At 51.0% G+C, this 24,790-nt stretch overlaps 1 protein-coding gene across 6 annotated transcripts; it reads left to right on the plus strand.

Moving 5' to 3' along the window:
* The first annotated feature begins 844 nt into the window (after window positions 1–844).
* On the plus strand, window positions 845–24,784 carry PTGES (prostaglandin E synthase). 6 transcript variants are annotated; one of them, XM_026860599.1, is made up of 4 exons: window positions 845–895; window positions 15,069–15,251; window positions 16,657–16,739; window positions 20,249–24,784. In XM_026860599.1, exons 1-4 carry the CDS (start codon window positions 866–868, stop codon window positions 20,496–20,498), a joined length of 546 nt encoding a protein of 181 aa, XP_026716400.1. In that variant the 5' UTR covers window positions 845–865; the 3' UTR covers window positions 20,499–24,784. The 6 variants fall into 6 exon arrangements, with proteins under 6 accessions (XP_026716400.1, XP_026716402.1, XP_026716404.1 ...); XM_026860601.1 differs by lacking the exon at window positions 845–895 and adding an exon at window positions 10,333–10,446; XM_026860603.1 differs by lacking the exon at window positions 845–895 and adding an exon at window positions 12,827–12,916.
* The last annotated feature ends 6 nt before the right edge of the window (window positions 24,785–24,790 follow it).

Genomic DNA, 24,790 nt, shown 5'->3' on the forward strand with positions numbered 1-24,790 from the left:
GGCGGTGAGGCTGACATTGATGGCAATTTCCTTGAACAGCTGTCTGGAAGCTTCAAGTGGAGCACAGACCCCACAACATACAGTCAGAGTGCAGTGTCTTGTTGCCTGTTGTGTTGTGCTGATGAGCATGTTATTCTTCTGTTTCAACACCCACCTGTTCCCCGGGCACAGAACTGGCATCCTGTCATGTATTCACACTGCCCTCCCCACCCGCACAGCGGGGTTGGTGGTCAGCCAGCAGTGGGGCATCTTGAATCAGCTGCCACAAGCTGAAGGTACTGAAAATTTGTAGCAGAGGAAATGCTTTCAAATAGTGTTTGAATAGCTGTGCAATAGTTGGCTTGGGGTATCTGTGATTTGCGGTGTTGAAATGGTGTGGGGGGAAAGGTGAGGACATGGGGGGGTTACAGGAAAGGGTAAGGTAGGGATTTGGGGAGCAGTGGTATGAGCTGGAGAATATGAGGTGTTTGAAGTGAGTAATTCAGAGTGCTAATTGTGATAGGGAGGTAGTGAAGCTAGGGTTGGTGTTTTGCAAAAGGAGAGATAAGGGATGCAGAAATGAAGTACTTAACACCAAGGATGAGAAGTCCCAGATGAGAGCTTTGCCTGGCCTTACTCTGTGTTTGGTGTGCTGAAATTTTCTGTCACCCACCCACAGTTTGATTTGTACGTTGTTGGTTTAAAGTCAGCATTCTCAGGACTTTGAGCTCGCAGCTCCATGGCAGAGAGCCTAGAGAATTTGGGATATGATGTTTAGCGTGACTTTCTGATGACAAGGCAGCATACCTCGCAGTTGGCTGGTGAGCCAAGAAACGTGTCTCCAGCCAGGGGACAGGGTGCTAGGAATCAGTGTTGAAGCCCTGCCATGAGTTTATGGAGTATAAGAGGGTTCCAGGTAAGAACTGTAGGGTCAACAAGTCAGTGCTTTTCCCAGAAAAAGTCTGTATTTTTGTTGGAGATTGTATAAGATCCTTAATATTTCCAAGTGCTCTACAAAAGAGGTTTAGTAACTAACTGCTGTTTTACAGGAGGTGCTTGGCTGGCAAGAGGTCTTGCTGAAGGTTTCTAACTGCAGAAGAAATGGGAGACTCATTTTTCCCTATGTTCAGTTTAATTTCTACCTAAACACATATCTTCTCTCCCTGCCTTCTGACTCTGGCTAGACGCTCTGTAATGCTCAGGTTTTTTCTGAGGGGAGTTGGGTTTATTTTTACCCCTTCCCCCCCCCCCGTATGTGTGGCTTGGGTTTGTTTTCTTTCCCTGCCTCAATTTCAGCATCATCTTCCAAGTGCTCCTTATCCTAAACATAGAGATGAAGCAGTGACAGGAAAGGGCTGTCACTCTGACGTACATTGGGATCTTTTCAGGGTAGGATTGTGGTGGGCTTTATCCAAATACAGAGCCTGGCTAAGCTCCGAGGACTACGCTAATGCTGTGGAAAGGCTCTGACTCACTGGAATGTGTTCGTTGCCCTTTCTATAATGTGGCAGTAGCAATAACACAAGACACCAAAATCTACATTAATGTTGAGCAAACAGTGTCTAATCCTAGCAACACCCAGGGAGTCAGGAGACTGTCATCCTTCTCTGGCAGGTAGGAAAATTGAGGTTTGCAGATGATGAAAGTTCTTCTTAACATGGTAGTTAATAACAAAGGGTTCAGCAATTTGTTCTGTCTCAGAAATCTTTACTTAAGAGCTTGAGCCATGATTTGCTTTGTACAGGCTTAAAAATCCTTGTCTAGGGTACAAAATCACAGAGTCCCTTGGGTCAGTGTGTGCTGCTGTGCTGTGTGAAAAGGAGCAGTCCAACAAGGAAAGGTACAGATGAGCTTGGGATTTGGGTGAAGTAGAACATCATATACCTGTCCAAATAAATCTGCCTGTGTGAAGTAATTCCTTTGACCATGTCTGAACCCTTGTAAAATTCTCATGTACCAGTAGGGATTTTTTTGCTCTGGTTACTGTCTCTAGAAATTGCAATTGAGAAGTTCTTCCCTAGAACAAGAGGAAAATATTTCCCATCCAGATGCCCAACCTTGAAGCCCTTTTGCCTGAGCCTGTACTGCAGTCAGAGACCTGAGTCTCACTGTGCTGTACAAGCAGAATGAATAACCAGCCCCAAGGACCTGACAGTGTTTGGATGCAATGGTGGTTCAGACCAGAGCTTTATCTGGTCTGCACTGGTACAGCACCTACTCAGAGCAGTGTACAGCAGCTGTGGATCAAGCAAGGCTTATCAGTGCTGCTGATGCCCTTTGGCCGTGGTGAAGGCTGACAGTCTCTGCAGAGGGAGATAAATGGGATTTTTAATCTGATATCAAGTGGTTTTCAGCAGGTGGAGCTACACAGGTCATGTTACCTGGTAGGGGTAGGAGTGAAACGTAGGGGAGAGCAGGTTTTTCAAAGCCATGCTTGATCTACAGTGTTGGTATGGGTGAGGGAAGCTGCCGTCTCACATTTCTTGCCTCCCGTGGGAACTTCCTTCAAAGGTGATGTTTTATAGATAAGTGCCAAGTGACTTATCTATAAAGGGCACTTCTCTGCTCTTTATAGGGTGAGACCTGGTGCTGAAACCCGTTTGACCTTTCAGTCATACCAACTCCATCAAGCAATGATGGATGGAGAAGGTCTTTCTCAAAACAAGCACAGGGAGTTATTTAAGAGCCCAGCAGCCAAACTGGCTCTGCTCCTCCACAGACTGCTGTGTGCACCAGAGGGAGAACGGATGGAGGGAGGCAGCCCTTTGGCTTTGGAAAAAATGAGAAGTTTCTGTTCATGTGGACAGGAGATGCCAAGACTGCCATAGTGACGGGCTTTGAGTAGAACAGTTTTTTAATCTGTAGCTGGGTGATCTTAACAGGCATCCATTTCTAAAATGGACTTTCATGGCATAGACACGCTCCAAGCTCATGTAGGTTCTGATGCCAGGAGTGAAGAGGTTAAGGTATAGCTTGGAGAAAATTGCTCTTAAGTGTTTAAATACCAGTGCTGCAAGGAAACTGGGGCTCAGGTGGGTATTTTATGTGATAGCTTGGTGTCTGCTGTTGCGTGGTGAGAGGATAGAGCAGCTCAGGGTGCAATGGTACCACCCAAAGCCAGGTGCAAATAGGCAGCAATCACCTATGGACCATGCAAATCCACTAGGGCTGGCAGCTGAGAGAGGTGCCCTCGGGGCAGCTGAGGAAAGCAAAGCAGGGTGCAGGACCCGTGCTTTGCCAGCCTCGCCTTTTCACCCTTCGCTGCTGCAGAGCTGGCTCTGCTCCTACCTAATTGCCTCTGGGTTCTGATTTCAAGGCCTGTGTTGTGCAAGATCGAGATGAATAATGTATGAAGTGGTAGTGATAGACCCAGTGGATGGGCTATCGGGTTGCACTTGCATGCTGGCAGTTAGACTCTGTTTTGACTTGTAAACTAAACACTCCTGGTGCAGACATCCTCTGTGGTTTAGTGATTAGATCTAGGGACTGCAGTTGGACTCCAGGGGTCAAGCCAAGGTGCTGTCACCCAGCTCTGAGTAACACCGGATAAATCCAATCATCTGTTCTTCCTAATCCCCCGCGTGTCACTTCGTGACATGAGCAAGAGGGCAAGGAGATCTCAAAAAGTTATTATTATTATTATTATTATCATCTTAATTTAAATTGTGTTTCATTATGGAACTTATTGTCCCAGGAAGTAATTTAATTTTAACAGTTTGGAGAGTGGACCCAACACGTGTAATTATCAATTAACAGTGATGTATGACAACAAATTTGCAAGAAAGTAAAACCTTGTGCTGTAGGTTCCTCATTGGTAAAATGGAGATGCTGTGAGAGTTGAATTTCACCCACCTCAATCCTGCCTTTGTTTTTTCCATTCTTTTTAAAATTGAGCCCAGAATCTGAAACTGGAGACTGTTCCTGTTTGGCTTTGACTGGGCTCCAATGTGGGCCTAGGCCCTGCTTTCTGGTTTTGTTCTCCAGGCTGGCTTGGAAGCAGCTGGAGTGGAGTAATTCTCGTGTGAGCCTGTCTGCTATGTGTGGCAATAGTTCTCAGTGAGAGAACAAGAAATAATAGGAAAACTTTAGCCCATATTCTGTCTTAAAACTTGAGTTCTGTTGCAAATAATAATTTAGGGATAAAAACTGTGTGAAAGGGATTAAACTTGATGAAATAAGACAACACTATGCTTACATGACGGGGGAGGGTTATTACAGGAAGAGAATTATAGGGCATGAGTAACGCTGTGCCATCGCTCCAGTCATGGTCTCTGATGTGGTGAGTGGCTTGTATTTCACATAAAGCATGAAAGGTGGTGTTACTAAGCAGACATCCCCATCTGACACTTTGGGACCCTTAGGTGGAAGAGGATTTAAAAGCCCTCAATAGGTTTGGGGTTGAACTACAGTCAAATGCTGTGTTTGGCTTGGGGTTTGTAAAACTAAACACCCTGCTCTTTCACCCATCTCCTGTGGAAGAGCCATAAATACAGGTCACTAAAATTAGTCTTGCAAAGCAGCTACACTGACTGGCACCTCTGTTATTCCTGCTCCTCTGTCTCCAGCTCATGCTTGAATAAAGACCTCTGCCTGGTTCGAATCAGCTTTAGCAGCTGATGTTGAGGAACAAGTAGGTTCACCAGGAGAAAGGAACTGTTTACTGCTGTAATAGTTTCCCCATTTGTTCAGACAGGCCAGGTCGGTCTGTCTGCCCTTGGAGAGTTGTGGAGGCAATGGAGGTGGGCTTGGCACTCACCAACCGGTTGCAAAGCAAGAGAAGAGCACCAGGCAGTTTGTCAGTGAAGGCTAAAGAACAGCAGTGCCTCGTCAGGCTCTTGGTTTGTCGGAGAGCCTCAGAGGGGATCTGTAACCAGAGAACAACAGGCACCAGCAGCCAGCAAACCTTGGCACCAGTGGTGAGGTCTCCTGAGCAAGGAGGGATGTGGTGATTCCTCTGGAGACCACAGTGAGGTTCTTCCTGGAAATTGCACAAAGTCTGTCCATCTCTGTGGTTTGGACACCAGGCTGTTGTTGCAGGACAGCCACAGTGTCTCTCCTGTTTGGTGACTTGCCATCAAGAGCTTTCTAGTCCATCTCTGACCTGCGTGCTGTCTCTTCTGCCTCTGGTGCTGAGAACAAGTGTGAAGAAATCAGCCAGGGTAGCATCTCTTAGACCAGGACTCCAATGCAGAGTGAAATCCTGAGATGACAAGCTATTGTGCAGCTGTTTCCATTAAACAATAGCAGACTTAAGCAGCCAGCTGGAGAAAAATGGCTTTGTAGGGCCTGAGGTGGTCCTGTTCCATGTGGCCTTTTGGAGTTGACAGTCTCAGGCCCATTTTCCAGGGAGGACTGTGTTCTCTACAGCCTCCCTGTGTTTGTCCTTTACACCTGGGGCAGTGCTCTGTCCCACCCACGCTGGTCACTCCTGTACTGTGGGTGTAACTTCTGCTCTGCACTAACTTGATGCAAAATGAATTCACCCAACCACTTCATTCAGCTGATAGAAAAATGTCATCTTGTTTTTTCTAGGTTCTTTCTAGATTGGTTGGTCTGTGTTACTGAAAGAAAAAAAAAATAAAATCTGGGAGAAAATTTCAAAATTATCTACATGTACTGAGAGTTTGGGGAGGACTTTGTAGGTTAGGAACATGAACTTGAGTGACTGCAAACAGACACTTACTGAAGTCTGCTTACTAACTGACTTGCATGCTGCAGTGTGAGGGGAAAAGCATCACACTGTACAGGAGCTCCTTTTGGTGGATCTGTAGGTTGGATGTGAAAGAGCTCTTGGGCAGTTAAATCTCACAGAAAGGCTGTAGCCATCAGCTCTGCTCTCATCCCTTTGTGGTGAGCACCATTGAGCACACTGGGTGGCTTTCCCAATCCCCTTGCTCCAGCTCCCAGGCTTGTCCAGCCACATACAGGTTGTTCCTCCTGTGCACTGGAGGAGGCATGTGTGTATTTGTTCCTGAGGAGGGACAAGTGACACACTTACTGAAAACAGACCAATGAAGAGTTCTCACTGGGTCTCAGTGTTCAGAAATTGCCCCTCTAAGCAGGACCGGCTGAGAGGTATTTAATTCTTTCACTTCCGCGATGTCCAGCTGAAGTGCTCTATGAGGACTTGTTAATTTATGCCTCACATCTTAATCGGAATGACCTGGAAAGAATAATTCCTGTACAAATTCATCAATGTTAAATAAGGATAGAGAGTCAAGAAGGAATCTGAAAATGTTAGATTCTTTTTTCCAGGAGATATGTTATCTAACGGGAAGAAAAATGTACTCTGCTAAAACAGAAGATTGCATGCAGGGCTTTCATTTCCAGCTATTGTTAAAATGTGTGTTTGAAAGCTGGGAACCCTGTGGCCAACAGTGAGCTGGAATGAGTTGAAAACAGGAGAATGGACGTGCTTTACAAAGAACAATGTTAAACCCGTGCTAATAGCAGAGTGAGAGAGGAGACTGTGCTGGAGGATGCAGAAAGGCCCTGAAGGAACAGAGATGAGCACACCAGATCTATTGCAGGATAGCTGCAGAGTGAGTGTCCCAGGGCAGTCTTCTGTAAGAACATATCTGGAATTCCTTCAGTTTGGGAGTAGCCCCTCCAGAGTACTAAATAACTCAGTGCAGAGTCATCCTAGACCCCTCAGTGAGGACTCTGTGCTGTTTAAAAGAAAAACGAGCTCTTAGGAGGCCGAAGGATGGTTGGAGTGCAAGGGGTGAAAAGAGTTGGCAGTCATGTGCTGGTCATCTGCTTGCTTCAGTGTTGGAGGGAAATAAGAAAGTATGACTGGGATAATCAAAAGCATGGAGGAATCTCCTTTGAAGAGAGATGAAAGCGAATGGGACTGTGGTAAAGCTGAGTAAGAGGTGATTTCACAGACATGTATCAAAGGAGGAGTTTGCTAGACAAAGCTGAGCAAGAACTGCTGTTCTTCCTAACCCTCTGCGTGTCTCTCTGTGACATGAACAAGAGGGGAAGAAGCTCCCATAAAAAAATCATTATTATCATCATCTTAATTTAAATCGTATTTCATAATGGAACTTATTGTTCCAGGAAGTAATTTAACAGTTTGGACAGTGACTTGACGCATGTAATTATCAAGCATTACCATTATGTATGACAACAAATTTGCAAGAAAGAGAATTAAACCTTGTGATTCAGAGCTTAAGTTAATCACTGACTTCTGAAGACTGGATGAACCAGGGTGTTTGGGGCCAGAGAGCCTCTGTCCATCACTAGCTCCACAGGGGCACACGCTACCTTGAAACTACGGTGCATCCCATGGCTGGTGCAACCTGCAGGCTCCCTGCTCCTGCTGAAGGGCAGCAGCTCCCTTCCATCAGCAAACACACACACACAAGCTTCCCCCAGTGTGGCATGATGCATTGCAGCTCTCTACCCCTTTCTGTTGCCTAATTCTCCTTGTGGGACAGCTCTAGCCCTGCTAATGTGGCCATAGAATCCCGTATGTAGCCTTCTGTCCCTACGCCCTTTCCACAGCTGCCTTCCCACCTGGATCCAGCCTCTCTCCTGCTAATGGGGCAGCACTTTTTGTTCAGTTTTGGTTGAGCTGATGGCACTGTTAACAGAAACGCGCTGTGCTGGAGAGATGCGTTCAGCCGCTTTGTAAATATTTGTAATGAGCACGTATCTCCTCGTGGAGGGCTGCATAGAGCAGTCAGGATTGCATAAACACAGCGTGGAGATTTCTGGGCACACATCATGGACATGAGAGCAGAGCCTGCAGATCAGGAGAGTAATCAAAGTACAGGACCTGGGCAGGTTCCTGGAGCCCTGCTGTTGGGGAAGAAACCTTAGGATAGTTATCCCAAGTACTACTGTCTGTAGAGTAGCATGGAGAGGTTTCTCTACTTCTTTGCATAATTCAGGACAAATTCTGGTCTTGATGAAGCTGGGGGTGGGGTATCACTCTGGGAGGTCCTACCATCCTCTTCCCTTTCCTCACTATGCATTTGGGAAATACGCACTGACTTTTTAATTTTCAAGTACGATAGATGTTGTGTTGCGTGGGGTATGTAATCCCTGCTCTGACATCCAGGCAGGGGCCTGTGAGCTTCATTCCCATCTCCTTATCTCCTGCTCTGCTGCCTCAGGACATGACTGTGGCCTGGGTCATGCTCTGTGAGCAAGAAGGCAGCTGAGACAACAACACAATAACCTCCCAGGCAAAGGGGGCTGTAAATTACTGTTTTCCAGGCTGATTATTGGGAGAGTGTTTTTAGCATTGCTTGTGGGGGGTGTTTATTAATAACGTCAGAGCTGAGACCTGTACCACTTTTCTTGGGGCTGCTGAGATGCTGACGCAAGCCCAAAAGACGTGTTGTGCACCACCCGTACAGGGAAAGGGAAAGTTTTCACATGCGTCTGGAGCATAGCTATGGGCTGACAAGTGACTCAACTCAAAAAGCCTCAAACTGCTGAAAAGCTGTCTTCTGCTTGAGTCAGGTCTCGTGAGAAGGAGGCCCTGGGCTGCTGCTCTAGGAAGCCCAGCTCCTGCCAAGAGCCTTGCTCTGAGAAGTGAGAGCATTTAGGAGATCAACATGTGTGATAAAGATATTTAGAAAACATGACCTATAGGAAGGGTGGGAGGAATTGCTGCTGTTTAGTCTAGGGGTAATAGAGGGGGTGCAGAGAGCTTGGGGGTTTAAAAATAGGCTCTGTGTTTTGGAAAGCTTTGTGGTGGATGAAGCTCTACAGCCAGGCCATGAAGGAAGGCTCTCCTTAGAGTTGGTCTTGCCAGCATGGTATAGCCACTCTCTGCTGGGGTCAGGGACAGGCAGTGAGCACTGACCTTTCCATTCCTTCTTGTGCTATGTTTCCGTATCTCTGTAACAACTTGAAAATGCCTTTCTGTTGAAAATGGGACTTAGAGCACTTTAAAATGATGAGTTCTGAAGTTCTTACTGGGTTTCAGGGAGGGGTTAACAGCCCAGAAGCTGAGGTACCACCTGCCAAAATAAGTTCCTGTTCTTAAAGCTGGGCACCCCATTGCTCTTCAGAGGGTGAGCAGAGCCCTGCAGATCCACACAGCAGGAGACCACATTCTCTGAAGAAGGCCAGCTTGGTTTGTTTTCTACTTTTCTCCTTGAAGCTGCTCATCTGCTGTTGAATGTCAGGTCTTCATAAGGCTGAAAGCTGGGACCACATCTGCTTTCTCTCCCAGCCCTGTTCGTGAGCCAGTGCTCTTAATGCTGTAAAACATGCCCTGATTCCCATTTCTCTGTAACACAGCACGTGGAGGCAGGACCACGCAGCATCCTTTACCTTTGCTCTTGCTCAAGAGCATCCCCCTAGGGAATCTGTATTTACTTTGTAGCTTTGCAGATGCTTGAAGCCTGGGAAATGTTTCCCAGTTCTGAAATTTTTGGCAGCAGGATTTGTTTCTCTTTTCTCCCAGTCTGGCGGGGAAACTCCCTCTTTTTGGGCAATAACATAAATGGCTTTTGCCTGTTGTTTACAGCTGATGGGATCTGGTTCTTGGGAAGTGAAACACATCACGAGTTGCTGTGGTGTGGCTAAGTGAGAAAGATGCCGGCTTCCTGCACACCAAGCCCTGACCCGTGCCTCCCACCTTTGCCCTGTGGCAGCGGTGGCAGGTGCAGCTCTGCCTAAAGCCAGTGTTTAAACCAGCTGGGGCGGAGGGAGAGAGCAGGGGAGAGGAGAAATAACTGCCCTTGGCCCCTCAGCCCCTCTCCCAGCTGGGTTTCATCCCTGAAGGCACAGAGCACCACAGCCAAGGAATTCCTTCATCTAAGAGAAAGCCCAGGCGTGAATCCATGTGAAGCTCAGAATAAGAGAAAATAATCTGCCTCCCACATGCTCGCAGCCCGATGGCCTCTCTTCCAGTGTCTCCTTGCTGTCACAGCAGCAGGGGACACAGTGACTCCCCTGCAGCCAGGGCGAGTACACCACTTTGGGGAAGGAGAGTGGTTGAGAGCTGGGCAGCAGCCAGGGAGCAGGCGCTAAAGGATGGTGGATGGAGCTGGAAGGAGAAGGCAGGATGTCATGTACTGCCTCTCACTTGGCCCTGGGCCTGGTCCCTGTCCCGGGGCTGGTTGAGGAACAGCAGCTTCCTCCACTCTTCTCTGCCTGAGACCTGGAGCTGCCGCACCCCTGCCCCTTCCCCGGGCCTCTCCTGCTGGCTTTCTCCTGCTGCAGGCATCTGGTCTTCTGAGTGTGAAGGACTATTTGGGAGAGTCTGATGCCTGAGGCCTCTCAGATAGCTACAGTCACTTTAAAATGCAAACCAGACAAAATCTGCCTGAGTTTGCCAAAGGCTGAAGCATCCCATTTGTTTCAGGAGATGCTAATGCTGGTGCTCTTGCTGCTGAGCAAATTTGCCATCCTGCATGCTGCAGAGAGCAGTGAGGAGCCCAGGAGCTGGGGGATGGAGAGCTGCAGGTGGAGCAGCGGGATTTCATTCATCTGGGGGAGGAGGTGCGTCACGGTGATGTGACTTTCATGCAGGCTAAGGAGTGAATGCAGGTGGAGCGCCTTTCTCTTTAATAAATAGCTAAACCACTCATGCCTTTACTTGAAATCGTAGCTGTGTTTGATGAGCCAGCGCAGCGCAACCTCCCGTGGGCAGCCGGATTTCCCAGGGCTGGGTGCAGCCAAGGGCAAGTGATCACTGGGGCAGGGCATGTCTGCACGCTCCAGGGCTTTGTGCTGGGAGCAGCAGGAAGAACTGGCAGGGAGAGAGGGGACTGGCACCCACAGCAGCATCCAAACAAGTGGGGAATGTGGCTCAGCGCTGCTTGGAGCCGTGGGCTGAACTGTGGGACCAGGGCAGGCAAAATCCCTGCTGGGCCCTGCACCTTCTCCACCAGCATGTGGGAGCACGCTGGAGAAGTGCCACCCGCCTGCCTGTCTCCTCCAGGCTAGAGCCGTCCCCTCAGGCTCTTTGCCCAGCCCAGGCTGTGGGATGTAATTGCTCGTTTGGGAAAATTTTGGAGAATCTGAGCTGTGACTGCGCACAGCGTCTGCTGCCCTTTGAGGTCAGGTTGGAGCCCAGGCCGTGCCACCCCAGCATACGTGTCTGAGCACCATTGACAAGGGTTTATTACACAACCAACCCTCTCATGTAGCTGCCATAAGGAAATTCCCCAGCATAGCAATAGTGGAAAAACATGTAGTTATAATACTGTAGTGTAATTCAGCTGGTCAAATAAATAACAACCCATGTGGGAACCGAGGGTGATTTTTATTCCGTAATCTTTCTAAAGCAGGATTGTTATTTGAGGCTTCTATTTTTAAGTACTTTTCTCAAGCATCTCCCATGAATTTTTCATTCCTTCTGAGTGCTGCAGTTCAGTTCCTCCTCCAGCAAAACCCTCCATCTTTTCCCCACAGCTCCTGGGGTCAGCCTACCTGATGACTAAATCTTTCAAAGCCTGACCCTGATTCTTATTAGTCATTTCTCAAAAAAATGCAGTATTTTTCCCTAGCAGTGTTGGTTTTGGGTAGGTCTTGTCCTGGTTTGAGACCTCTTGTGCTAAAGGCTTTAAGGCACAGCTTATAGTTTAAAGATGTACTGCCCTTAGGACCTGGTGTCACTCAAGCAATGGCTCTGTCCTAGCAGGATGTGATCCATGGAGGAGGATCAGATCATTAATATTAACTGCCTGCTTCTGCCTGGGTTGATGGAATAGTTGAACATGCTCCTGGCAGCTGCGTTGCCTTGGGTCAGGAAAGCCAGGAATGCACAACTGCGGATGTGTCCTACCTGGTGTGAGACCCCTAAACTTGAGAAATCAAGCAGGAACCGGGATCCCAGGAGCATTACACCTGCCTCTACAGGCAGCTCCTGCCTCTCGTCCCCATCCATGCAGGTGCTGTGTGGACAGACACCAACCCTCCTCACTGGGGTTCAACTCTGTGTAATAGTGAAAGGGTTGGAAATTCGTAAACACATGGAAAAAACAACTTTCTTTGCCCACATGGTTTTTATACACCACGGAGCCTGCCTAGCACATACAACACCCACGCCTGGGTCTGCCTCAGGGACTTAATGCCTAAACAAACTCTGCTGCTTGATGACTCCATTCAGTTTAAATTTGTGCCAGTTGCTGGTGCAAATTGTCCAGGGCTTCCTGCCAATGCTTAAATAATGCTGAGGAGAAAGTCTGTCTGGCTAGCAGGAGAAGTCCTGACTTGTCTGCAGGTGGTACCAAGCTCGTGTATATTCCTGCTTCTCGGTGAGGTGTGCTGGCTGCCTTGGGAGGGGGAGAAGGTGCATGAAGGAAAAAGATCTCGCTCCTGAAGAGCCTATGGGCTGGATCCTCATCTGGTAAAAACTGGAGCAACTCCATGGAGAGTGTGATGTGTTGGTGAGGGGTCTGGCTGCCTGCCCTAGCCCCAGGCTCCTGGGAGAGCTGGGGAAGGGGCTGCTGGAGAAAGTCTCATCTCTGCTGCAGAGCTGGTCTGGCCCTTACATCACCCCAGTCCGTGGGCACCAAGGCCTTTTCCGCTGTGGGTTTGGTCCCTGTCAGCTATGGAGGGGAGAGGGAGCAGTGTTTGGGATGTGGCTTTGTCATCAACTGCTTATGCTGGGCATTATGGTGTTTATAATACTCTGCTGAGCTCCAGGGAGATGTGAGAAGGGTTGGACGCAGTTCGGCGGCAGCAAAAGCTGGGGTCCAGGGTGAACACCCTTACTACAGTGTTTGAATCTACATGGCTGCCGCATGTCCTGCTGTCCCCATTCCCAGCCTGTCGGAGGCGTTCCCTGCCGGGCTACGGAGCTCCACGCTGGGCTGTGCTGGGACTTGTTCTGTAGCTGCCCTGACGCCAGGGTGGTGGTGACCAGCTGCGGGTACCTCTCCCTTGAAATCAAGTGTTTGGGGTTTTCAAAGGCTCTCTGCACATTCAGATGTGCCGGGGCTGAGCCAGTGCATCGGGATGAGCGGTACGGTGTCTTTGGGTTTGCAGCATCAGGGCAGAAGAGGAGATTGAGGCAAATGTAAAGAATTTGCAGATCTCCGTGCCGGGAGGGAGATTGTGTGCTTGAAGGTTCTTTCTGGCTCTGAGCTCTGCCCTGCCAGGTTGGGGGCAGTGCAGGGGTCTGGAGCCAGGCGGGATGCAGTGCAACTGCTCTGGGCAGGCACAGGAAGAGCTCAGACCTTAATGAGTATGGCAGGAGCAAAACCTCCCGTCCAGGGCTGATCCTGGTGGGAAAACTGCCCTGGTGTGACTCCGCACTGACCATTTGCTGACATTATCAGAAATGGTGTAATCCTCCCTTTTGCAGGGGCAGAGGTGGGGGCTGGCCTGGGACGTCCATCGGCCTCTGGTCGGGGCTGGTGGGATGCTGCTGCCCAGATGGAGAGGTGACTGTTTTCCTTCTTAGTCTGCTCCCCCAGCAGGAGCCAACCTTCTGGGTCTGTCCATATAACCTGACTCGTGCTGGTATCAGCAGTAGCTCTGTATCGCCTGGGCTCAGGGCCAATGTGCCCAGAGCACACGGCTGCCCTAAATTCACACCAGCCCCCCAGGCAAAAGGCTCCTGTAGCCTGTTCCCCCCAGGGAGAGGGGTGCCACCAGCATCCCTTTGCTGGGGACAAACCTGTCCTTGTGCAACAGGGTCTGTTGTGATGGGACTGGAGCCTGGTCCTGGGCTGACTGCGATGCTCGTGTCTGGTTACTCTGGATTCTTTTGGAAAGGAGGGGATTAGATTAGCTAAATGGACACTACAAATTTTTTAAAAGCCCTGAAGAACAAAACCAGTTCTAGAGAGACTAATGTTTCAATAGATGGTTTTATAAATTGCAAACTGTCACACTCCATTCATTATTTTTGGGGACTTTTTTGTGGCTCAAAACAAACTTTTTTATTTTAATATGTCAGTGAATTAAAAAACTACTCACATCCTCAAAGTGTTTATTTTCCACTCAATCTCCAGTGGTTTCCATTTGCCTAAGGGTTTTTTTTTTTTTTTTTTTTTTCTGTGTACAGGAACCAAACCCCAAATCCAGCCCTTCAACACTAATAAACTTGGAGAGATATCAGCCCCCACGCTGCCGGCTTGCTGGAGGTTTGCTGCTGCCAGCACTGGGGCCAGAGCTGGGGAAGGAGTTAAAGGTTTGCATTGGAAGAGCAGCCCAGCTGCCTGCGGAGGCTTAGATCCCGCTCTTTCTTCACCACTGTTTGATGGCTGGGGAAAAGCCAGCTCCAAATTCAAAAGCTACTTTCTAGACCGAGGACAAAGTTACACCCGACTGCCCTGATTCACCCTCTCAGAGAAAACCAGGACGAGCCATCTTTGGGGCCGGGCAGGCTGGTGTTTATTTCTATTTGCAGGTTTGGGGCTTTGCGGTTCCACGACCTGCCTGGTTGTGCTTCCAGACTGGTCACTCTGGGAGCTCCACTCCCAGGGGTGCAGGGGCAGCCCAGGCCCCCGGGTGATGGGCACTGGTGGGCCAAAGGACAGCTCTGTCCCCTGCGCCCCATCCCTCAGCAGGTGGTTGTGTAGAGGAGGGCTGGCTGCCTCTGCCAGGAGAGAGCTCAGCCCACACTGGGCGGGACTGGGGAGTACTGGGAGCGGTGCCACGGAGGGGTGGGCTGTGGGATCGGGGACGGAGGGAGTGCAGGAGCACAGGGCTGGATGCAGCTGAGGTAGGTGCCTACCTTCTTCCTAACTCCTTCTTCTCAGGGCTGATCAGGCCGTGTCCGTGGGTGAGCAGTGCCCAGCTGGGCGAGGGATGCTTCGTGCAGCTCCATCCCTCTGGGCACAAACAGGAGGGAAGGTGGGATGGGGGGGGTCGTGGTGGGCTGTTTTACGAAGGCAAGAAGTCGAGCTGTGGCCCGGCTGAGCCTTGCTGTGGCCCACACGGTCGAGGGGACTGTATCCCAGCGTGGGGCATCGCATCCCCACGGAGCCGGTGGCAGCAGGGTGTGAGAAGCAGAAGCAGCCCGTTCCGCGTCCCCGTCTGGGGTTCGCTCACCGGCAGCTCTGCTGCGGCAGCGTGAAGGGTGTACAGGGGCTGTGGGCATTCGCCAAAGAAACAGCGGTGACTTGGGATGTGTTTAAATGTGTCTGCTCCTGCCCCCTCTCCCGCAGAGCCCTCTCACAGCCCAAGCAAGATCACCGCTGGCTGCGAGTGCTGCAGGCGACCGAGCGGCACCTTCCCCAAAAATGATGGAAAACCAAGTGTTTATGTCATTTACGTTCTACAGCACAATCTTGATTTTAAAAATGTACGTTGTTGCCATCATTACGGGACAAGTGAGACTCAGAAAGAAGGTGAGATTGAGTTTCCTTTTCCTTCTCTCTTTCTAGCTTTTTCCTTGGGTTTCTGTGGTTTCTATTTCTTCTTTTATTCCTGTAAAGGCCAACAAAGTTTTCCTGAAGCAAGCTGAGTTTTCTTTGACTTAAGTTGAAAGCAAAATATGTTTCATAGCTGCAGCAGATAAGTATCTCACTTCTCTTTGGCTCTTTCTGTTTGTTTCTACCATCTGTAGCTTGATGTTTATAATTTCTGAATTCTAATCTAAATAGTAATTTTAGATCTAAAACGGCATGCAGGTGAACTGCTTCTGAAAAGGAACTGTTTACAGTTAATTTGCTGTGTCTGGAAGAAAAGGGGGGGGGGAGGGTTTAAGAAGAAATCATTGCAATGTTCTTTTTTCTTGCAATGTAGCAGAAAGCTTTTGAGCTTTCAGTCTGAATGGCTATGTGAATGCTCCAGGAGAGCAGAAAGTCTTGGGAAATAGTTCTTGGATGCAGGGGAAAATACAGGGAGGACCAGGAGCTCTAGCTGCTGTCAGGAGACAGGGTTAACTGGAACTTTTATCACCCACAACCCAAACTGAACTTGTGAGAAAACTCAGCTGCCTGTAAAATCTCTTTTTAAAGTATTTGAGGAGTTTCTGAACTGCATCAGTGGATCAGGAGGGAGAGATTTCTTCAGATAAAATACAAAGAGATATCCCTGTGCTGTAGCATCGTTGTAAATGATGATTTGGCTTTTCCCCTTGTGTTTCTAAATGATGCTCCAGCCCTGGGACAGTCTGGGCTTGTACCATGATTAAAGAAAGCACCAGGGTCCTTTCCAGGCTGCAAAGTGCAGCTGTTGCATGTAACCAGGTCCCTGAAGAACAGCTTCTGAGCATAGGTGGGGAGCTCCTATAAATCATTTTTATTTGTAAGTTTATTAGCATAGGATCCGATTTCCCTGGGGCTGGTTTCAGTCACATAGTATCACTGTCAAAAAGCCAGCCAGGGAATATTCTTTCTCGGTAGGGTGAACTAATCTGTCAGTCCCGGTTATCTTTTGGATGCCACACTCCGTGTCTGCAAGCTCTGTGCCAGCAGTGAACTTATTTGGTGATCGGCAAAGTCTCATTTCAATGGGTTTCACGGGGAGAGGTGAACTGGGATCAGGCCAGAGCTTCGCTGAAGCCCCCAGTTTGGAACCTGCACAACGATTGACGTTGGGTCTTGCAGAATATAAGGAAAACCTGTCAGGAGGTGCAGGGTTTAACCCCCAGGACCATGCACATGAGTTGCTCTTGTGTTTGTGAAGGCTGGTGAGAAACTGGGGGAGGAGGGAATCCCCAGAGGTCTTAAAGATTAAAGGCAAAGCTTCTACCTGTGAAGTTCCTGAAAACATCATAAGAATGTATATTAAGGGGACTCTCTCTTGCAGGCGTTTGCAAACCCCGAGGATGCGCTGCGCAATGGGGGGCTGCAGTACTACCGCGAGGACCCCGACGTGGAGCGGTGCCGCAGGTGAGTACACGGCGGTGCTGGCATGTCCCCTGCACCGCAGGGTGAGCCCTGGCAGCTGCTGGCAAAGAAGCAGTGGGAAGCTAAAGGGCTCATTAATTAAGTAATTACCTAAGTGAGTTGAATGCCTGGAGCTGGGCTGTGGGACCCTGCAGGCTAGAGCAGTTTAATCTTTAATGGGAGCATGGTGTGTGCTGGAGCAAGGACACGTGGAGGGACCCACGTTTGGCTACAACAGCCCAATCTGACACAATTAAACTCAATTCCTAGATGCTCAAAGTCCCACAAGCCCCCGAGGGCTTGTCCCATACCCACATGCAAAGGCTCCTCATGGCCTGCTCTGACAGGACCCCAAATCCCCCCAGATCCCCCTGCACAGGGAACTGTGTGACTGGTCCCAGTGCTGGATGTGCCTGCCCTTTTTGGGGATTTGGGGAGAGGTTAGACAGGATTGCAGTAACTTCTGCCTCCCTAATTGGGCAAACTCTGAATCCTCACTGTCTTCTGTGGGGCTCACAGTTCCTCGGAGGTTAGACATGGGGTTATTCAGCCCTAGGCTTGGCTTGCTGCTCCCCTTACGCAGAAGGACGTGCCCCGAGTGTTGGGCTGGATCACTGGTGACGTGTAGGAAAGGGGCTGGAGCCGTGCCCTGCTGTGGGTGGAGGACCACAACGCTCACCTCTCACAGCCTGCAAGATTTTCTTTAAAAAACTAATCTCTGGGCTTCCAGAGGGAGGAGTATGGCAAACAAACCGTTTCCTTGCTAGGATAAAGAAAATAATAGTAGTAATAATAATCATAATCTTCTTTTGATTAGTCAGAAAACACAAACTTCCATAAAAATAAATAACCAGAGCTGCATCAAAGACCTGGGGAAGTCTGGGCTCCAACTGTGCAGTTAAAGCATTCGGAGTCAGTCCTTGCTGATCTGTTCACAGCACTGGGGAAGACAGATTAAACCCAAGGTGTTTCCCCTGAACAAGGGTGATGTTGGGTTGTCTTCTTGGGTGTTATTGGGAGGGGAGCAGAGCCATGACTGGGCTGCTGGGGTCTGTGCAAGGCAGGGGCAGAGCAGGGGAGAGCAAGTGGCAGTTGGGAGGGAGGTTTTCCCCTTGCCTCCTAGAGAGGCCCCCGGCTGCTCTCAGTTCTTTTCTTCCCTTTCTCTCGCCGTTATTCCATTCCCCTGTTGAACCTCTGAGTCCTCGGGGGCCTGTTCATAGGGAGCTGCCACGGGGTGAGGCGGTGGGTGTCCGGCAGCTGCCCCTCTCCCAGCACAGCTGACACCAAAGCAAAGCATGTTCATCCCCACAGTCCTGGCTGGGCTGTGGGAGGGATTCATGGTGGTACCTGCAGAGGTGATCCTGGCTTGGGAAGGCAAGTGGGACGGACCCTGGGCTGGAAAGGGAAGGGACTGTGGGTGGGAGAGCCTGTCCTTGTGTCTGGGAAGGGGCTGGCTCGGCCCAGGGACCGTCTGGCCAGAAGGATCAGAGAGCTTCCCACAGCTCCCCTCCATGCTCCCGGCTTTGGCAGGGAATATGTCTCCTCTGTGTCCAGGCTCTGATCAGCTCATCCCCACCGAGTCCTCCTGGCACCACTGCTACAACAGCAGGACTCATTTTAGTGTCATTTCTACGCCAATTCCTCCATGCTGTCCCAAAATCACACCCAGAGAGCAGCTGAAATAAGGTTTCCAGCAGGATTCTGGCCATGTTCTTCCCCCATTTTCTTGGGTACGTGGCCCTTAAGCTAGGGACTGCTCCCCATGGAGGTGGAAAGAGCAGGTAAGAGAAAGCTCCTTGCTCTCCTGCCAGTTATGGGGATAATAGGGTGCTGAAACCCCCTTTTCTGGGTACAACAGGCTGTGCATCTCCATGCTTCAGCAGAGCTGGGGTTGGAAATGACTTAGGTGCAATATTCACCTGAAGGTGCCGTGGCCCTGCTGAGCCGGTGCGTGGCCTGGGCTGTGGTGTGGGAAGGGGGCAGTGAGGGACACTGGCAGGGGCTGACGTGATGTGGTGATGGAAAGCAGCTGCTGGACCCAGAGCCTCTGCTCATGTCCCCATCCCCAGGCATCCCAGCAAGGGGAAGTAGGTCGGGGACTGGAGCCCTCCCCCACAGTTCCTGCTCCATTGCTCAGAGACTGATCCTGTCTGGGGACAGTCACCCTCCAAAAAAACAGGGCACTTGGTGTTGAAAATTTTCAATGGAGAAGCCTTTGGCAACCCTTGGCCTGAAGAAATCAGTGTTTGGTGAGGCAGTTGTTGAGGCAAACATTGGGACATCTGCACCATAGACTTGACTCCAGGAACAGAAGAGGGGGCTTAAAACACAGCTCACTTTCTTTTCCGAAGTCACGTTTCAGCCAGGTCTACCCCAGCCTGTGTCTGCACTAATGAGCTGTGACTGGCTGCCCCAAAACTTCCCAGCCACTTCTCATCTTGCACAGAAGAGCAGCACAGGCATCTTGGCCTTTGCTTCAGGGAAAAAATCACTTACAGTTTTCTCTGGGCTTTGTGAACTTTTAAACATCCCGGAACTCAGAAATGGGAAAGCAAGGGTGGTTGTTATTAAGGCTTCATCTCTACCTCTCAAACCTTCAGAGATAGCAGAGAAAAGGCAACTGAGCCTCATGCCTGGGTCATTCTCTACCCTAGATCCATCCCTACCGACCAGGGCATGACCCGAGAGTCCCGCCATCAAAGCACGGGGACAGGGCTCTGCTGCAGAAAGCAGCTCTTGCATCGCAGGGGAATGAAAGAAGGAGAGGGGGAGGCGGTGGGAGGGCTAGGACAACCTCGCTGCTTTGGGGACCATTTTCCCTCCCATCAGAGGGTGGAGGGACACGGCCTATGCCTATGGCATGATCAGACCCTGTTTCGGTAGCAGTGCGGTGTGGGTGGTGGCAGGTGATGTTGTGACACCCAGGCAGGTGCAGGGTTTGGGCCAACACAACCACAGCAGCCCCTCCAGCCTGACTGCAGTTAAACAGGTGCTGCTGGCACAGCGCAGGGTGCAGGGGTTGCTCAGGGTGCTCCTCCCCAGCCCCCTTTGCATGTACTTACAGAGAGGGGTGAAGCCACGAACCCTCCCATCCTGGGAATTGCTCCTCTGGAAAAACTGCAGTCAGGAACCGCCTCATTATTGTGTAACGTTGCCGCATCTGGGGCCGTGCCATGCTGACACCCCACCAGCTTTGAGCTTTTCGCAGCTTCGCGGGGTCTTTGCTTTGTTTTGCTTTGTTTATTTAAAAGCTCTAACCCTCTAGCTGTCATCTATCACGGTAAAGGCATCCCAGCCACAGAGGGCAAGTTTTGGGAGCACGGCATCCTGAGAGAGAGACACCATCGGCAAAATCCTGCTGTCTGTGTGTGTAGGGGGGATCTGACTCTTTTGGGGGCTGCATCTGCCCCACCTAACAGAGGAGAGGGCAAGCAGCACCCAGGGGTGGGCACTCTGGCTAGAGGGATAGGAGACAGCCTGGTGGGAAGGAGCAACCTTATCTCCTTTTTCAGGGCCCACCGCAACGATATGGAGAACATCTTTCCCTTCCTCTTCCTCGGAGCCATTTACTCCCTGCTGGATCCCAGTCCCGCAGTGGCCAGGATCCACTTCTTCATCTTCTGTACGGGACGCATCGTCCACACCATCGCTTACCTCCTGCAGCTGAAGGCGCCCACGCGCTCCGTGGCCTACGGCGTGGCACAGCTGCCCTGCTTCTCCATGGCTCTGCAGATCCTCCTTGCCGCCACCCCGTATTGGTAACGCCTGGCAAGACCGAGCAGCCAAACCCCCTCATCCTGATCTCTGCTGTTTCCCTGGCTGGACCAGGTGGTGCGTGTGCAAGTGTGAGTGTGTGCGTGTGGGCAAGTGGTATGTTGCCAGGGAGGCCACCTGTGCCCCAAGGATGCTCAGTGCAGCCTTGAGAAAGTCCTTGTGCTATTGAAATAGGGCAGGGAAGACATCAGAGAGAAGGGGCACGTCTCCCTGTGGAGTGGGAAGGGGGCGTGGAGGCAGGTTTCTCTTGCTCCTGCTAAGGGTGGGACAGGGAAAGCACCCAGACTAACCACCAAGGAGGGGGTTTGTTGAAGGAAAGATGGTTTTCTGGCCCAACCGCATTTGGAATTGGGAAGGGGAAGATGTGCCCTTTCCCCTTGCTCATGAATACCTTGTGAATCAGGAAGGGAAAATCATGAGGGTCCCATGAGGTCTCTTGGTCAGCAGATGTAGGTGATAGCAGAAGATAAAGCAGCCGCCCTCCTCCTGCCCAGCCGTGTGGGTCTGTGGGGAAGGGGTTCCCTTAGGTTCCCTCTCCCCTAAGGAGGACAGGAGGCAGGTGCCTGCCAGGCAGCGTAACGTGGAAGTCAAAATCTCAGGGGTGACGTGAAGCCACTGAAGCGTTCAGCTTGTCTCACGCCACGGGACACAGGTCCCTGCCAAGGAGCGTCACTGCAGGCAGGAGCCTGCCTGTCCCAGCAAGGACACCCCATGGCTGGCGTTTGGCAGCTCCCAGCCAGCAGCAGCCGTGGCTTTTCCATCTCCATCTCACCGTGGCAAGACACAGAGGGAGGTGCCCGGAGAAGCTGACAGGAATCGCTTACCCTGTAGAGAGCCGGACAGAAAGCTCTGGGACTTCTGGAAAGACTGAGATGCTCACACAAAACAGGGGGCTCGCAGTGTGCAGACAGAGCTTTCTCCCAAGCGTGGTATCTGCGTTCACATGCTGCTGATGCCTGAAAACATGGCATCATGATGCCCAGGGCCACAGACTGAATTTCTCCCCCTCTGTTTGTGGCCTTTCTCTGGCCAAAGAACGGCCGTTGCTATTCGGGGAATGTGCCGTGACCGCTTTGGGGGTGTTTTCTTTCAGCTGTTTCCTGCTGTCCACTGCTGCCGAGCCAGGCGCAGGCTGGATTAGTTGGTGTTTGCAGAAAGCTCTGGAAATGAGCAGACTGGCTTTGAGGCACCCTGTGGCAGAATACCCCTGCTCTGCGGTGTCGCCTGAAGGGTGTCATGTTGGAGAGGAGAGACTGGGGCCAGCATACCACAGGGTGACAAACCTTCCCCGAGCTCCTCTGCCATGCCGCTGCGTCCAAGTGCCAAGGGCTGCTCGCGGCAATGGCATCACGCAGTGGAGCACCCCACTGGTGGAGAGGAGAAAGCCTCTTCTCAGTGCCTCCTCCCTCCTCTGAGGGCAACGCAGAGTTTTACTCAGATCACAGCAGGAAACCAGAATGAACAGAAAATAAATTCCCCTTCCACCTGTCCTAAGCACTAAAGCTCTTCCCTTAACCCCTCTGTCCTCAGAGATGCTCTTACAGAGACCTCCCTGAGCGCCTGCCTGCACAAAGCACAGGGTCAAACACCAGACTGATGCTCTGAGCTCTTGCCCAGCTTGGGCAGCAGCTTCTGTGCCAGTAAGTCCTGCCCCAGCGCAGACGTGGCCTTAGGCCAAGCTGTTTGGTGAGGTTTGGCACAGAGCACTCTGCTCTCCGCGGGGGACACAGGGCCCTCCACATGTGGAAGGTGGGCAGGACTGCAGGTTCAGCAGTTTGCTCTTGGCCACTTCTCATTTACACAGCCTCAACAGATGTCTGGGTAATACATACCCCTCTTAACAAGCCTTTTCTGCCTCACATGGTGCACAAGGTCTCGAACCCCTATACATTTCTCTGCTGCTGCACATGCATCCTGGTGGCAGGAAGCAAATATTCCCAATAAAAACAAATCATTGTGCGCTGATACATCCTTCCTTCGGGAGCAGCAGATGCAGCTGGGTAGCAGCTGGGTCCAGCCCAGCAGGATGGCTCCCCAGCTGCAAAGCGCTTTGCTAAACCCCGCTGCAGAACCCAGAGTGCCCCGGGACTCCTAAAGAGACATCCCTTTGCTCTGGACTCACCTGCCCTGCAGAAGAAGCGCTTTTCCAGGTGTGCATTATTTGTGCTGATCCTTTACAGTCAGCAGAGCTGGGGCTTGCAAAGCAGCCTTACTCAGTTTTCTTGGAGTAGCAGGTTGCTAGGTGTTCACCCAAACCTCTATTCCATCTTCCCCCAAAGCAAGCTACTTGTCTGAGGGGCTTTGTCGCAGCAAACTCACTTCACACCCTGCCTGTGCTCAGCTGGGTGCTTCTTGCCTGCAGAGCCATGCTGGCGCTTAAATCCTGGAGGGCTGGAGAAGTTCAGATAAGATGTGATTTTTCTCATTTCTGTGATAATGATGCAGAGGAGCTGCCTGTATTTTTCAAGCTCAGCAGCCCCCTCTTTTTGCTAGGAGCTTGCTGGGAAGCAAACACCCCAATTCCCTGGATTTCCCCTATTTTCTTAAACTGTTGGTGTTTGAGAGGTGCTGCCCCACCAGTGTCTGCATTAGCTGTTTGAAATAGACAAAATGGCTCCACTTGGTAAGTTTTTTTCCTTCATGCTTTTTGCTTTCAAATAAGAAAGGCAACAGCTTTGTAAAATGGATTCTCTCCAATACATGTTGCTGTGGTTAGAGATGTAGCTGGGACTGAGATTTTTGGCATGGAAAGGAAGAAATGGGGCTGCAGGACCCCCCCAACCCCCAGAGCTGCCAGCTCCTTCAGCCTCTTCTAAACTGCCTGTTTGGTGCCTGGGGCAGATGCCCTGCTCAGGGAAGCCAAGGTTACATGCAGAGCTCTGCTTTCTTCTTTTTTATTAAAAAAAAATAAACCCTGCTGTACTAGCTGCAGGGAAAAGCTTGGGAACGTGAACTCTCCTGGCTCCAAAAAAACAAACAGAAAAAGCCCACAAGGCAAACTTCAGAGAGGCCCAACCATTGTGCTTATTTTGAAATGCTGGGGAGGTTTGTGGGAGGCAGGACAGAGCCTGGCTCTTGGCTGCCGGGTCAGCCCAAGCCCCACCAGGGCTCTCCCAGCACCGAGGCGGCCGGAGCCCCTGGCTCTCCCCTGGGCACAGCCCGTGGTGTTTGCTGTGTGCAGGGCAAGTGATGAGCTAAAGCATCTCCTGATTTCTCCTAAATAATATCCTGAAGCCCAGAGCTCCCAAATTCCTGCCCCAGCATCAGGTTTGGGGAAGGATGGGCCATGGTTCTCCCGCAGATCCAGGAGAGTGGGGACAGTGGTTGCATCTACCAGGCTCTGGGGTTTGGTGTGTGTGTTGTATGTGCCAAAAATTTGGGTTTCACACCTGGCTCAAACCTGAAATGGCAACACTGAGAAACCCACCTGGGACTGCAGAACAACAGAGTTTGGTAGTTAATATTTAAATATGATTCACACTGCCAGTATATGTCTTCTTTCTGCCCTGCTTAGCCCAAGGTGTCTGGAAGTGGGGGAAAAGCAAGCAGAGACCCAGCACAAGCCACTTCCCCTCCCTCTGCACCCAGGCAGTTCAGGTCCAGGATCCCTCCTACCCCTGAGCTTCGGGCTTACCCCTTCCTTACCCGCCTGCTCCACTCCCCGGGTCTCTCCCGTTCATCCAGGCCTTCCCCCCGCTGGGGTCTGGGTCCAAGATCCCACCCTGAGCATCTCTCCTGTGACAAAGGTCACTCTGCCTTCTCTGCCCTCCCAAAATCTTCTCTAGCAGATGTGGGGCTCTTCCATCTCATCTGTGGGGTTTTGCCACGCAAATCCCCTTATTTCTCCTGAGGAACTGGGATTCCCGTGACTTGTAGGGAGAGCTGGGAGAGGTAGCTCTACAGCTGTGGACATCCCAGAGGTTATTCCCCTGGAAAAGACAACGGTGTTCCCTGCTCCTCTCTGGCATACACGAGGGTGAAGCTGGCACAAGGAAAAATTTATCCACCGTTTTTTTCCCACCCGGCTCTGGAGCTGATGTCCCCTGTTGGCGACGTGGGTGACAGCCCCAGGCAGGGAAGAGGGAGGAGGTGTGTGGAGGGTCCCTGTGTGGGGAGAGGTGTGAGGCAGAGCAGCACTATGGGGGGGGTGTGTGTCTCTGCTCTGCACCCCCAGACCCTGCTGGGCTACCGCGGGCTGCGCTGCGCTCCCCTGCGCGGGGCTGCAGCACCCTCGTGTGGCTGCGAGCACCCGCTGCGGGGGGACCCTGCTCCCCCCCGCC

The sequence above is a fragment of the Athene cunicularia genome (genome assembly GCF_003259725.1).
Source record: "Athene cunicularia isolate RWA chromosome 17 unlocalized genomic scaffold, athCun1 chr17_part1, whole genome shotgun sequence".
NCBI lineage: Eukaryota > Metazoa > Chordata > Aves > Strigiformes > Strigidae > Athene > Athene cunicularia.

Excerpts from the sequence above, each read along its gene's own strand:
- PTGES (XM_026860599.1), top strand. The coding sequence starts at position 866 with ATGAGTTTATGGAGTATAAGAGGGTTCCAG. Across the intron at positions 15,252-16,656 it reads AAGTGAGACTCAGAAAGAAG|GCGTTTGCAAACCCCGAGGA; the intron begins GTGAGATTGAGT and ends TCTCTCTTGCAG. Across the intron at positions 16,740-20,248 it reads GACGTGGAGCGGTGCCGCAG|GGCCCACCGCAACGATATGG; the intron begins GTGAGTACACGG and ends CTCCTTTTTCAG.